General features: G+C 42.7%; 1 protein-coding gene across 3 annotated transcripts in view; it reads left to right on the top strand.

The window, feature by feature from the left end:
• Positions 1-14,323, top strand: part of anapc4 (anaphase promoting complex subunit 4) — a 96,271-nt gene that overhangs the window by 39,872 nt on the left and 42,076 nt on the right. For all 3 annotated transcript variants that reach the window (XM_033026488.1, XM_033026473.1, XM_033026482.1), the window contains 6 exons: positions 2,441-2,524; positions 7,061-7,147; positions 11,060-11,124; positions 12,137-12,179; positions 12,366-12,442; positions 12,799-12,899. In XM_033026488.1, coding sequence (XP_032882379.1) covers positions 2,441-2,524; positions 7,061-7,147; positions 11,060-11,124; positions 12,137-12,179; positions 12,366-12,442; positions 12,799-12,899 — 457 coding nt within the window. The remainder of the gene's footprint in view (positions 1-2,440; positions 2,525-7,060; positions 7,148-11,059; positions 11,125-12,136; positions 12,180-12,365; positions 12,443-12,798; positions 12,900-14,323) is intronic.

Genomic DNA, 14,323 nt, shown 5'->3' with positions numbered 1-14,323 from the left:
GCTTGCAAAAAGTGTCTATTGGTTCTAAAGCTTGCAAAAAATGTCTATTGGTTCTAAAGCTTGCAAAAAAATGTCTATTGGTTCTAAAGCTTGCAAAAAAATGTCTATTGGTTCTAAAGCTTGCAAAAAATGTCTATTGGTTCTAAAGCTTGCAAAAAAATGTCTATTGGTTCTAAAGCTTGCAAAAAAATATCTATGGTTCTAAAGCTTGCAAAAAATGTCTATTGGTTCTAAAGCTTGCAAAAAGTGTCTCTATTGGTTCTAAAGCTTGCAAAAAAATGTCTATTGGTTCTAAAGCTTGCAAAAAAATACTATTGGTTCTAAAATGGTTCATACTAGCGCTCCAGAAAGCGCCCCCCTCCCCCTCCCCTCCTCCCCTGGTTGGCTTGGCTTGGGTGTGTCTTGAAATTGAAAGGCACTACTTACTGCAAATGGTGGCATGAAGTTGAAAGGCACTACTTACTGCAAATGGTGGCTTGGTTGCTTTGGCTTGAAGTTGAAAGGCACTACTTACTGCAAATGGTAGCATGAAATTGAAAGGCACTACTTACTGCAAATGGTGGCATGTAGTTGAAAGGCACTAGTTACTGCAAATGGTGGATTGGTTGCTTTGGCTTGAAGTTGAAAGGCACTACTTACTGCAAATGGTGGTTTGGGAGCTTCGGCTTGAAGTTGAAAGGCACTATTACTGCACATGGTAGCTTGGTTGCTTTGGTTTGAAGTTGAAAGGCACTACTTACTGCAAATGGTGGCTTGGTTGCTTTGGCTTGAAGTTGAAAGGCACTACTTGCTGCAAATGGTGGCTTGGGTGTGGCTTGAAGTTGAAAGACACCACTTACTGCAAATGGTGGCATGAAGTTGAAAGGCACTACTTACTGCAAATGGTGGATTGGTTGCTTTGGCTTGAAGTTGAAAGGCACTACTTACTGCAAATGGTGGCTTGGGTGTGGCTTGAAGTTGAAAGACACCACTTACTGCAAATGATGGCATGAAGTTGAAAGGCACTACTTACTGCAAATGGTGGCTTGGGAGCTTTGACTTGAAGTTGAAAGGCACTACTTACTGCGAATGGAGGTTTGGGAGCTTTGGCTTGAAGTTGAAAGGCACTATTACTGCGAATGGTGGCTTGGTTGCTTTGGCTTGAAAGGCACTAATTACTGCAAATGGTGGCTTGGGAGCTTTGACTTGAAGTTGAAAGGCACTTCTTACTGCAAATGATGGCTTGGGTGTGGCTTGAAGTTGAAAGGCACTACTAACTGCAAATGGTGGCTTGGGTGTGGCTTGAGTGTGGCTTGAAGTTGAAAGGCACTACTTACTGCAGATGGTGGCTTGGGTGCAATGGCTTGAAGTTAAAAGGCATTACTTACTGCAAATGGTGGCTTGAGTGCATTGGCTTGAAGTTGAAAGGCACCACTTACTGCAAATGGTGGCATGAAGTTGAAATGCACTACTTGCTGCAAATGGTGGCATGAAGTTGAAATGCACTACTTGCTGCAAATGGTGGCTTGGGTGCTTTGGCTTGAAGTTAAAAGGCACTACTGTAAATATACTTACTTCCTGTTTGCACTGTATATTGATTTTAGATAAAACGCTACCACTTACGGTTGTGATTTTTGGCCATCTTACTCAGTCCCCCTCCGCTGAGCAGGTGCAGAGAATTCTTCCCATCAATGAAAAATAAAAGTGTTATTAGTTTTTTTTTAAATGTTGAGAATCTCTCCTGTCAATCACTCCATGAAAGCCACACCTTTTCCGGTGGTGGGGGGGGGGGGAGGGGTTATAAAACCCGGAAATGTGGGTGTGGCTCAGTCTCTGCTGGATGGAGGAGGGAGAGGTCACGACTCGCTGTTTTTAGTGGCTTTGCACCCTACTTCAAATGGTATGAAACTGCACTTGAATTTGGTGGCCTTGCACCCTGCTAGAAGTGGTAAGAAACTGCACTTGAATTTGGTGGCCTTATACCCTGCTTGAAATAGAATTTCAAGGATTAGCCGTGAGTCAACTACCAGCCTACCAGCTGTGAGTGAGTGAGTTGCCAGCACAACAGGCTTGATTGACTGAGACGCCAGCCCAAGAATCCATTTGGTGCACAATTTGCATACTAGCCCTCTGGAAACCAGTCGCTTCAGCCCACAACACCCATACTAGCGCTCCAGAAAGCCCCCCCCCCCCCCCCCAACTGGTCACCAATATTAGAATTGGTGGAGAGATGGAATATTGCGTTGGATGACCAGCCCTCCTGTGTGATGCTGGGACCCAACGGGTCCCACTTAGTCTAGTGTATATTAAATTCATCTGTTAGAGATTGTGACAAATTAGAATTAGTTATATAAGCTACAGTTATGAGCATTGTGAGGAATTTAACAAATTAAATGAAAGTAGTAAGATTGAAACAAAATGTTGATTTTATAATATAAGGTCTTATCATTTGTTTATACAGCTAGATACCACCTTGCTCTCAGATTGTTTACCTGAAGTGACTCGGATGGCCAGGAAGTTCACTCATATTTCAACACTCCTCCAGGTACAGTCCAAAGTTACAAATTTGAACTATATCAGATCAATACTGAAGATTAATTATTCATTATATTTTATTTGTCTTAGTGTCCCCAATTTCTGCCTTAAATTTGAGTTATTTTTTAATTGATAACAATCTATCACTTGCACATGGCATTGGTTTCTCGTCAGTTCACTGGGTTCATCAATCAGATATCTAGGAGCCAAAAATAGCTTTCTTCACTATCCCTAGCCAAGAATAATTAAAAAAAAATCAAAGAACAAAACAAGTAAATTTTACACTTCTGGTCCATAAGCTTCCTGATTGTGGCCTTTTCCTTATTACATGCTAGGCCTTTAAGAAGGAAATTACCAATAGAATCCATAACTGTACTGTTGAAAGCATGTTCTGAGATTACTTTGTTTATTGTGTCCAGTGCATGTGTTGATTAGTGATGCAAATTAGAAAATGCTGATCCTGGATATGGTTCTATTTTGAGAAATATTGATATTTCATTCGAAATAATTAGTTTACTGAATCACTGGTATCAGCATACCTGAAGCTTTGGGTATGGTGAAGTGTGTATTTGGAAGCTCTAGTGATAGTGGGTGTTACTGATTTTATTGTATTCCATCCCTTGATAAAAGCTGATCTTTCATCCATCATTTGCAAATGACTTGTTTCTCAACAATTTTCTTATATCGTAGAAGCCTACCAGAAATGTGTGGAAGATGCTGCATTATTTTCGATTGAATGAATGAATGAATGAATGAATGAATGAATGAATAGGTTTATTGGCCAAGTATTCATATACAAGGAATTTGCCTTGGTGCTCTGCCCACAAGTGACAACATGACATACAGTGACAGTTAAGAATGATACATAAAACATTAAACATTAATAATAAAACATTATTGAATTAAATGTGAATTAAATAAAATACCAGAGCAAAAGGAGGCAACAGATTTTTGGTTATTGAGTAGAGCTACTACTCGTGGGGAAAAAAAGCTGTTTTTATGTCTGGCTGTGGCAGCTTTGACAGTTGCCTTTCAGAGGGAAGTGATTTAAAGAGTTTGTGGCCAGCGTGAGAGGGGTCAGAGATGATCTTACCTGCTCGCTTCCTGGCCCTTACAGTGTACAGTTCGTCAATGGAGGGAAGGTTGCAGCCAATAACTTTCTCAGCTGATCGGACGATTCGCTGCAGCCTCGGGGTGTCGTGCTTGGTGGCTGAGCCAAACCAGACCATGATGGATAAAGTGAGGACAGACTCTACAATGGCCATATAGAATTGGACCATCATTGCCTGGGGCAGATTGTGCTTCCTCAGCTGCCGCAAGAAGTACATCCTCTGTTGTGCCTTTTTGACTGTGGAGTCGATGGTAGCCCCTCACTTAAGGTCCATGGAGATGGATGGTTCCCAGGAATTTTAAAGACTCCACAGATGTAACTGGTGTTGTTGATGATGAGTGGGGTGAGGGGAGGGGGAGCTCTCCTAAAGTCTACAATCAATTCCACTGTCTTATGAGCATTGAGTTCCAGGTTGTTGTAATGGCACGAGGATGCCAGCTGTGTCACTTCCTGTCTGTAGGCAGTTTCCTCCCCATCCTGGATCAGTCCAATCAGGATTGTTGCGTCCGCAAACTTGAGAAGCTTGTCAGTGGAGGTGCAGTCATTGGTGTGGAGAGAGTAGAGGAGAGGGGAGAGTACGCAGCCTCACGGTGTTCCTGTGCTGAGGGTTTGCGGGTCCAAGATGTGCTTTCCCAGCCTCACATGCTGCTTCCTGTCTGCCGGGAAGCTGATGATCCACCGACAGAAGGGTTCAGGCACAGTCAACTCGGAAAGTTTGGAATGTAGTAGCTCTGGCACAATGGTGTTGAATGCAGAGCAAAAATCAACAAACAAAATCCTCGCATAGGTCCCCTGGCGGTCTAGGTGCTGGAGGATGAAGTGCAGGTCCAGGTTGACTGCGGCATCCACAGATCTATTGGCCCGATATGCAAACTGCAGAGGGTCCAGCAGGGGGTTCGTGATATTTTTTAGCTTGGCCAGCACAAGCCTTTCAAGGGTCTTCATGACTACAGAGGTCAGTGCGACAGGCCTGTAGTCATTAAGACCAGTAATCCTTGCCTTTTTGGGTACAGGTACAATAGTGGAGACTTTGAGTTTGCATATCGGGCCAATAGACCTGTGGATGCCGCAGTCAACCTGGGCCTGCACTTCATCCTCCAGCACCTAGACCGCCAGGGGACCTATGCGAGGATTTTGTTTGTTAATTTTAGCTCTGCATTCAACGTACCACCAGGGGCGCCAGGGAGATGGCTAGCCCTGCCGGCAGTCTGTTCGTTTTTTTTATTTATTTTTATTTTTAGTGTCTGTTTAAAGTTTGTTTTTATGTTCTTCAGTTTGTTTAATGTGGGGGGAGGGGGGAGTGGATCGGGGGAAATCTTTTTTCAAGTCCTTACCTTCCCGGAGATGTGATTAATTTTTGGATCACATTCTCCGGGCTATGCGGCCTACCAACGCTGGCGTTGGGAGCCGCCTCGGACTGTCGTGAGCCCCACCGCGGGGCGCGAACTTAACATCGGAGCGGATCCCTTGTCTGGGATTGCTTCCACCGTGACCACTGTGGACTTACCAACAAGGGCTCGCAGTCTCGGGAGAAGCAAGTCGGGAGCTCCAACGCCGCAGAAGGTAGGTCCAGCCCCGACGCGAGGTTCGATCGCCCGGCGCGGGGGAGCTGACAACACCCCGATGCAGGAGCTGAATGCCTCAAAGCGGAGGGCCCAGACGCCGCCGGCTGCGGGAGTCAAGACCGTCCCGTCAACGGAGGGCTCGAGGAAGAACTAAGGAAGAGACTTGAACATTATTTCGCCTTCCATCACAGTGAGGAATGAGTTGGAGTCACTGTGGTGGATGTTCATGTTAAATATGTTTTTGAGTCTGTTGCTTTTAATTTTATGACTGACCTGGTCAGCGAAATTCCTCGTATGTTGCAAATCATACTTGGCGAATAAAATCTGATTCTGATTCTGATTGAAGCAGGCAAGGACGGTACAGGTTTGCAGGGACTGGTTGAAAATATCTGTGTAGACCGTGTGCCAGTTATTCGGCACAGAGCTTGAGAGTAGAGGGGGAAACATTGTCCGGTCCTGGAGAATTCCAGCTTTTCTGTTTTCTGAAAAGCCTCTCCACCTCCTCTATTTTTATTGTTGATGATGGAGAAGTGATGTTGTGCAGCACGGAGGGTGTGGGTAATTGCATGTGAAGTGGTGATTGGAGAGGGGTGGGTGGGAAAGGGTCCAGTCTTTTCAGAATGGAGCCTTGCTTTAAGTATGTGTGAAGTGGTGAATGGGGAGGAGTGGGTGTAGACGGGCACAGTCTTTGCAGACTGAGGTCAGGCTGTGAAGTGTTGGTTGGGGTGGGAAAGGGTCCAGTCTTTTCAGATCTAACATATCTGAAGACCAGATCTGAAGACCAGTCTGAAGATCTAATGTATCCTGTTTTATGTAGCCACAATGAGGTCCTGCTTAACAAATGAATATTGTTGCCATGTGCATAGTCAACATTGGTCGCTGAGAACTTGGAGACTTGGTGTTGCATTTCAAAAATTAAAAGACTTGACTTTTATGTATTTGCCAGGATACATTTTCAATGTCCATGTTGATATTTTTATTCAGGAAGTCTGGATGATTTTTGAAAAGTAGTTTGTTGCCTCAGTATTCTGATTTAAGCCCGTGAAGTAGTGGAGTCTGCTGGGCAAGAAAAATAATCTGTTAGCTAACTCCACAATGCTATGAAAAGGTTAAGATATAGAAATATGAATACTGTTATAAAGTAAATGATGAACATGGAAAGAGAAAAGGTAAAAGGAAAACCGTAGTGAGTTGCCTCAAACCCCTTTCTGAACGATAATGCTTGACATAATTGATTAGCACAGCATTGCATGGACCCCTAAGCATATTACCAGTCACATGCTGAACTTCAAGCATATTACACATCTGCATTCTAGGTGACAGGAATCCTGGCTGCTCACTTGCATTTTACAAAACGAACACTGACATCATAAAAACAAGCTTTCCTGAAAGAACTAAAAAACTGCAAATCAGTAATTCAAAAGTTTTGAGCAATATCTTTAAATCTTTTAGAAATACTGTGTTGTTAAACGAACAATGTTTAAGGCTGCTCCTCAATTGTTTCGATCTATCTCCCAAAGCACCAGTATAAATATACAAAAATCCCAATTTCCCTAAGTGCCAATTTTGTTTCTGAAATGTTGGCAGAACATATTTGGAATATAGATGCTCACATTTCTAATCTGGATGCTATTGTGTAAATGTTAATTAATAAAATCAAAACACGCAATATAATTTTGCTTTCGTGTCATGCTATTTCTTTTTAAAAGTTGCAAACTTAATTGAAATTTTAATGAAGGGGAAGAGTTGAATCTTTGACTGACTGAAATGCAGATCACAATCTGCATCAACTGATAATCTGTTTTTAGTTAACCTTGGTTACTTCACTATTTTTCTTTATTATTCATTGCCCTTTTCTTTAAATCACTAGTACCAAAAACTATCATTGGCCTGCATGTGTGAAGCCTGGGAAGATATATTAATGCAAATGGACTTAAGGCTGACAAAGTTTGTACAGGTCAGTGCTGACACAAATAATTCTATTTCAGCAAATTATGCATTAAGTAATAATCGAAAAACTGCACCGGAACAATGCATGGTATTGTTTGTAATGCAATACATGTTCAAGATATGTGAAACCAGAAAGGTGGTTACCATTAAATATTCACAGGAAGATACACCTGCACTGGAGGGGAAATGTAAAGAAACCAGTGTAAAGTTAGAAGGAATGGTTGACGTTTTGGGTTCGGACCCTTCTTCAGACTGAAAGTCGAGGGAGACACAGAGATAAGGAAGTGTAAGGTGTGAAAATGAGACATCAAGGGAGATGCGGCTCAAGGAAAATGTAGAATCGATCATTGTTAGCTAGGAGAAGTTGACAACAAAGCAAACAGAGATAAAATGTAATCAGCTTCAGTCAGACTGGTCGGAGAACTGGGAAGGAGGAGGGATGGAGAGAGAGGGAAAGCAAGATTAGAGAAGTCAATATTCATACCGCTGGAGTGTAAGCTGCCCAAGGGAAATATGAGATGCTGTTCCTCCAATTTGTGCTGGGCCTCACTCTCGACTATGGAGGAGGCCCAGGACAGAAAGGTGAGTGTGGGAATGGGAGGGGGAGTTAAAGTGTTTAGTAACCGGGAGATCAGGTAGGTTTACACAAAATGCTGGATTAACTCAGCGGGACAGGCAGCATCTCTGGAGAGAAGGAATGGGTGACGTTTCGGGTTGATACCCTTCTTCAGACTGATGTCAGGAGAGTGGGCGGGACAGAGATAGAATGTAGTCGGAGACAATAAGACTGGTGGGAGAACTGGGAAGGGGGAGGGGATGGGGAGAGAGGGAAAGCAAGGGCTATTTGAGGTTAGAGCAGTCAATGTTCATACCGCTGGGGTGTAAGCTAATCAAGCAAAATATGAAGTACTGTTCCTCCAATTTGCACTGTGCCTCACTATGACAATAGAGGAGGCCCAGGACAGAAAAGTAGGATTGGGAATGGGAGGAGGAGTTGAAGTGCTGAGCATCTGGGAGATCGGGTAGGTTAAGGCGGATTGAGCGGAGGTGTTTAGCGAAACGATCGCCGAGCCTGCGCTTGGTCTCGCTGATGTACAGGAGTTGACACCTGGAACAGCGGATACAGTAGATGAGGTTGGAGGAAGTGCAAGTGAACCTCTGCCTCACCTGGAAAGACTGTCGGGGTCCTTGGATGGAGTCGAGGGGGAAGGTAACGGGACAGGTGTTACATCTTTTGCGGTTGCAGGAGAAAGTACCTGGGGAGGGGGTGGAACGGGTGGGAAGAGATGTTGACCAGGGAGTTGTGGAGGGAACGGTCTCTGCAGAAAGCAGAAAGGGGTGGAGATGGGAAGATGTGGTTAGTGCTGGGATCTCGTTGGAGGATGCGAAAATGTCGGAGGATTATGTGCTGTATGCGACAGCTGATGGGGTGAAAGGTGAGGACTAGGGGGACTCTAGAGGGTGGATGGGAGGAGGGTGTTCAGGTTTTTTGGGTTACGGCCCGTGTGCCGTAGGTTGCCGAACCCTGTCCTAGATGTCCTAGATGTTTGACCTCATTGTGGTCCTCCCCATGTTTTACAACCGATTCACCTGGTTAGTTTTATCTCCGGCTGCTTCATGTTGTCGGCGGCTGCACATCCAACCAAGAAAGAAGAGAAGAGAAGTGATGCGACGTCACTCACAGCCGCCAACTGACGCGCTTCCACAGACCGCACAGATCGTTGTGATATGGCGCAAAAAGACAAACTGTGCAGGGACTGAAGACAGCGTGAGAATTCTGTTATCAGCGTGAGAATTGGCTGAAATGTGTGACTCTCACGCTCAAAGCGTGAGAGTTGGCAGCCCTGTCTAAGGCCAGGATGTGACAATAGACGCACAGGGAGACACATACACAAAGATAGACACACACACACACACACACACACACACATACACACACGCACACACGCACGGAGACACATACACACAGGGAGACACACACACAGGGAGACACAGACACACACACACACACAGGGAGACACACACACACACACACACACACACACACACACAGGGAGACACACACAGACAGGGAGACACACACACAGGGAGACACACACACAGGGAGACACACGCACACAGGGAGACACACGCACACAGGGAGACACACGCACACAGGGAGACACACGCACACAGGGAGACACACGCACAGACACACACACGGAGACACACACACACAGGGAGACACACAGACATGCACACACACACACAGGGAGACACACACAGGGAGACACACACACACACACACACGGAGACACACACAGGGAGACACACGCACACAGGGAGACACACGCACACAGGGAGACACACGCAAACAGGGAGACACGCACACAGGGAGACACGCACACGGAGACACACGAACAGAGACACACACACGGAGACACACACACAGGGAGACACACAGACATACACACACACACAAGGAGACACACACAGGGAGACACACACACACACACACACACACACACAGGGAGACACACACACAGGGAGACACACACACACACACACACACACACACACACACACACACACACATACACACACACACGGAGACTCACACAGGGAGACACATACACAAAGGAAGACACACACACGGAGACACACACACACACACACAGACACGCACACAGGGAGACACACACACACACAGGGATACACACACACCTTTCCTTCCCCCCTCCATCCTCCCCCTCCCTCCCTCTCTTTCCTCCCCTCCCTCTTTTTCCTCACACTTCCTCTTTCACCCCTTTCTCCTTCCCTTCCTTCATCCCCTTTCTACATTCCCTCCCCCTGTCACTCCTTGCCTCCATCCCTCCCTTTTTTTCTCTCTCTCGTTCTCCCCTCCCTCTCTTTCCCGGGCTGCCCAATGGGGAGTCTGGTGTGGATTGGCAGCGCTGGCGCTGCCGTGTGAGTTGAAGGGCAGGAGGGAGGGAGGGAGCGGGCTCGCAGACGGCTCACAAAAGCGCTGGCACCCGCTGTCCGGGACCGACGCGCTTCCCCAATCCGTGCAGATCGTTGTCATTCGGCGCAAACTTGAGACAAACTGTGCTCCGCTATAGGATCTTTGCTGTGCAGGGACTGAAGACAGCCTGTCAGCGTGAGAATTCTGTCTTCAGCGTGAGGGCATGAGAATTGGCTGAAATGCGTGAGTGTCACGCTCAAAGCGTGAGAGTTGGCAGCCCTGAATATAATGTATTTGTGCATAAAATGTTGGAAGCTAACAAAAGAACAACAACACAATGGTATGAAAGGTAGTTCCCTGGAGACTTACTGTAAATCTCCAAAATATTTTACAAGCACTGTCCCACCTTGTGCTGGTTAGTTAATCATTTGCAACAATCTTTATGCTGAAACTGCCTTGCTTTAGTTGAAACAATTTTCAAAATGGATGATGAAATGTTCCTCCAAAACAGTTGTTTCAGTGATTTCGTGCTGAATTAAGCTAACACTGCTATGACCATAAAACACACATTCAGACTGAAATAGCTGTCAATGAATTAGACATTATGTTTCTTTATGTCTTATTCAAAAATTAGTAAAAATGATACATTACACAAAAAATTACATTGTTTAAAGGTTATTGAAAAGTTTATTTTAAAATTTAAAAACACATAATAGATTATGCATGTTTAAACTAACCCAATGAATCCAAAAAGTCTGAACTACCCAGCCATTACTATCTCTTTCAAACGCGTTCTTTTCTTGCCGGCTTAATTTTCCATATTCTACTCTAAGAGGTGTCTCCTCTTTGCAGAAAACAGTAGTGCACCACAGAATTTAATGTTGTTATTTCCATTGTAGTACAATAGCCTCTATAGTAATGAGAGTCCCATAAGGTGATAGGTTGCATAATCTCAATTGTAAATGTTTTTCTGTCTAGGAAAAAAACACTAAAACCTCAGTGCAGGAAGAATTCATGCAGCTGCTGATGTGGGGTAAAGCGAGGTAAGTTTGCAAAGCCACTCGATCATTATCACAAGAATCTGTTTAAAATGACACACAAATGTGCTCAATAATTTACCTGGCGCACACATTAATATCCAGGTTAGTTAATGATAAATTGTCGTTTCGATGCCTTGAATATCTGTAAAACTTGGCATGTTATGTTTTCACTTAATTTGCAATGTCTCCATTTTTCATGTCTATTCCCATTATCGTTGGTTGACAGGGCTGCCGCCAAACTTTAAATTATGTTTTCATTTCTTTATAACCATTTTTATTTGTGGCTTTTGTAAATTTTCTAATTTAATTCTCTCCTGATCACCTTCCATCTACAAAACTGCCACCAATTAATTGTAAGGTGTTTTGAAATGTGTATTCTCACTTTGATTCTTTTTCTTTTGCTTGTAGTCCAATTAGTTCATTATATTTTGTCCGCCTTCTGCTGATTCTGATTTTGTTTAATTAATTTTCAGGAAACCTGTTTTAAGTCTGATGGCAAAATTATTTTTAGGGGCAGCATGCCAAAGTGTTATTTTATTTAACAAAATCATGTGGTGCTTGCTTCTTACCCTGACTTTTAAATAGTCTGTCTAATGCAGGCTAATTTTATCTAATTTTGGATACATTTCATTGATTTTGTTCAGATGACAGCAACATATTGCTGACCTAAATAAAAACTAGAATCATTAAGAATCTATTTAATATTTAATTAATTTAGGTGAGAGCATTATTTGGAACTAACAGCTATTTTTCTGCTTCTCCGTCTCAATCTTCCATTCATTAGCTTCCTTTGTTTATATCAGTTCAGTTACTTTTATATGATTGCTTTCATTGTCCATTGTCCTGTTTATTTTTCTGGTTCAGTAAATGTAATGGTCTTTGATTTCCATTTCCATCCTTCTTTTACTGTTCTTTTTTGTGATTTATTTTTTCTCTTGATTACTGACGGAGTAAAAGTAATCAATATTTTTATATTATCTTCCTGGAACTAATACATATTTTTTCTTGTTATAAGTCCAGAGTTGCAATCTTTGCTTATGAGCCAGCTAACAGTTAAGGTGAGTATGTTAAAAGATATCAATTAAGAATGAAATTAAAATTCTAGCAACTAGCAGTGATCTTGAATAAGCTAATCAAGTGACTATGATAAAAATTGTAATTCTTTACCTTGATACTATTTTTTGTGAAAGGTGCAGTTGATTGTTACTACTTTGCATGTGTACATTTTGCTTTGTTTAAAACAGGGTTTAAAGAAGCTTGGCCAATCTATTGAATCGTCTTACTCGAGTATTCAGAAACTAGTTATTAGTCACTTACAAAGGTAGAGTATTATTCTTTTAAATTGAGAAAATTAGAGTTTATGTTTAATTTCAAGTCTTATTATTATATTATATTTCCAAACTTTTATATTGGTCCATAGTCGTAACATATCACAATCGAGATAGTTTGAACCAAATTGTTGCATAAAAAAAATATATATTTTCAATATTTTATTTTTATAGCTGCAAACTAAAACCTATGCTTCTTCAAAATGGAGTACATTATAACATTTTCAACCAAACAACTGGATCTTTACTTTATATGGCTTACTTTTAGGATACAAAATCAAGTTACGATGTGATTTGTTTTTCTGTTAGTATTGTGCTGATTTTCTTTCTGTTTTACCATCATATACAGCGGATCAGAGGCTCTTCTGTACCATTTAAATGAGCTAAAGGGGATGGCTATGTGGAAGCAGAAATACCAACCTTTAGGATTAGATGTGCCAGCAATAGAAGGTATGATCTCAATAGTTTTGGTTCATAATTGCATAAAATTAATTACTATTAAGCAAGTAGATATCTTTATCAAATGCACCATAGAAAGCATCCCATTAGTAGGGTCTCACAATTTAATTTGGCAACCACTGTGCACGTCCACTAGAAATTGCAGAGGGCTGTGGGTACAGCCCAGTCTATCACACAAACCAGCCTCTCCCCCTCCCCCACCCCCAACCACCCTCCCTCTCCTCAACTTCATGTATACCTAACGGTGCTCAGGAAAGTAGCCAACATCATCAAGGAGTACTTACACACTGATCATTCTCTGCCATTTCCCATTGTGCAAAACATATAAAAGCTTGAAAGTACTCCATACTGGGCCAATTTACAGAGGACAATGAACCTACATACCCATATGTCTTTGGGATATGGGAGAAGACCGGAGCACCCAGAGGAAATCCACTGTGCCACCCTGTAGTAATTGTACTACTGAACGGACATCTAATAAGCTATGGGTTTAGTCCTTACTCCCCATCCTCCTTATTGCTTCCATGCACATTTTTTTTATCTGCACTTTTACTGTTGCTATAGCACAATATTCTACACTGATTATTATTTTTAATGCTACTTGTTATTCTTGTGCATGGTTTCAATGTACTCGTGTATGCTATTATTTGACTGGATAGCAAACAAAACAAGTTTTTTCTCTATCTTTTTAAAGATCTTTTTAATAGCTGTAAGTTGATATGTTTATGCAAGCTAAAAATATTAAAGACTGTTACATTGTATCTATTACGTGTCAATAGAAGTGATTTTTGTCAATTTCAATGGCCTCCCGTGGTGAAATTGGTAGATGGTGTTCTTAAGAGACAACGACATCTGATTATTGTGGGAGGGTACATGGAAACATTTTTGACTATTTCACCCTATTTCATCTCCTCCCGCTGCTCCCAAAATAGCTTTGGTACTTATTCATTCCTGGCTTGCAATTAGATATTATTTCCCGACATAACACACTTTTAGGTGGAGACACGAGGAACTGCAAATGCAGGTTTACAAAAAAAAGACACGAAGTACTGGCATAACTCAGGTAGTCAAGCAGCATCTTTGGAGTACATGGATAGATGACAATTCGGGTCAGGACCCTTTTTCAGACATTGTGTTGGGGAGGGTTAAAAGTTGAAAGAGAGGTGGGGGCAGGACAAGCCAAGCCAGTGATAGGTAGATACAGGTGAGGGGATGTTTTGATAGGTAGATGGTTGGACAAAGGCCAGAGATGAAAAGTCTGAAATAAGAATAAAAGAGATGCAAATTGTGAAGCTAGAGGATGGAATATAGGTGGAAGATAGGGAAGGGAAGAAATGTGTGCAAATCCAGATGGGGCACAGGAAAGAGAGTATGGGAATGGGGGGGGGGGGGGGGGGATGGGAGTGATGAAACTG

The sequence above is a fragment of the Amblyraja radiata genome, chromosome 1 (genome assembly GCF_010909765.2).
Source record: "Amblyraja radiata isolate CabotCenter1 chromosome 1, sAmbRad1.1.pri, whole genome shotgun sequence".
Taxonomy (NCBI): Eukaryota; Metazoa; Chordata; class Chondrichthyes; order Rajiformes; family Rajidae; genus Amblyraja; species Amblyraja radiata.
This window is presented reverse-complemented; position numbering and strand designations above follow the sequence as displayed.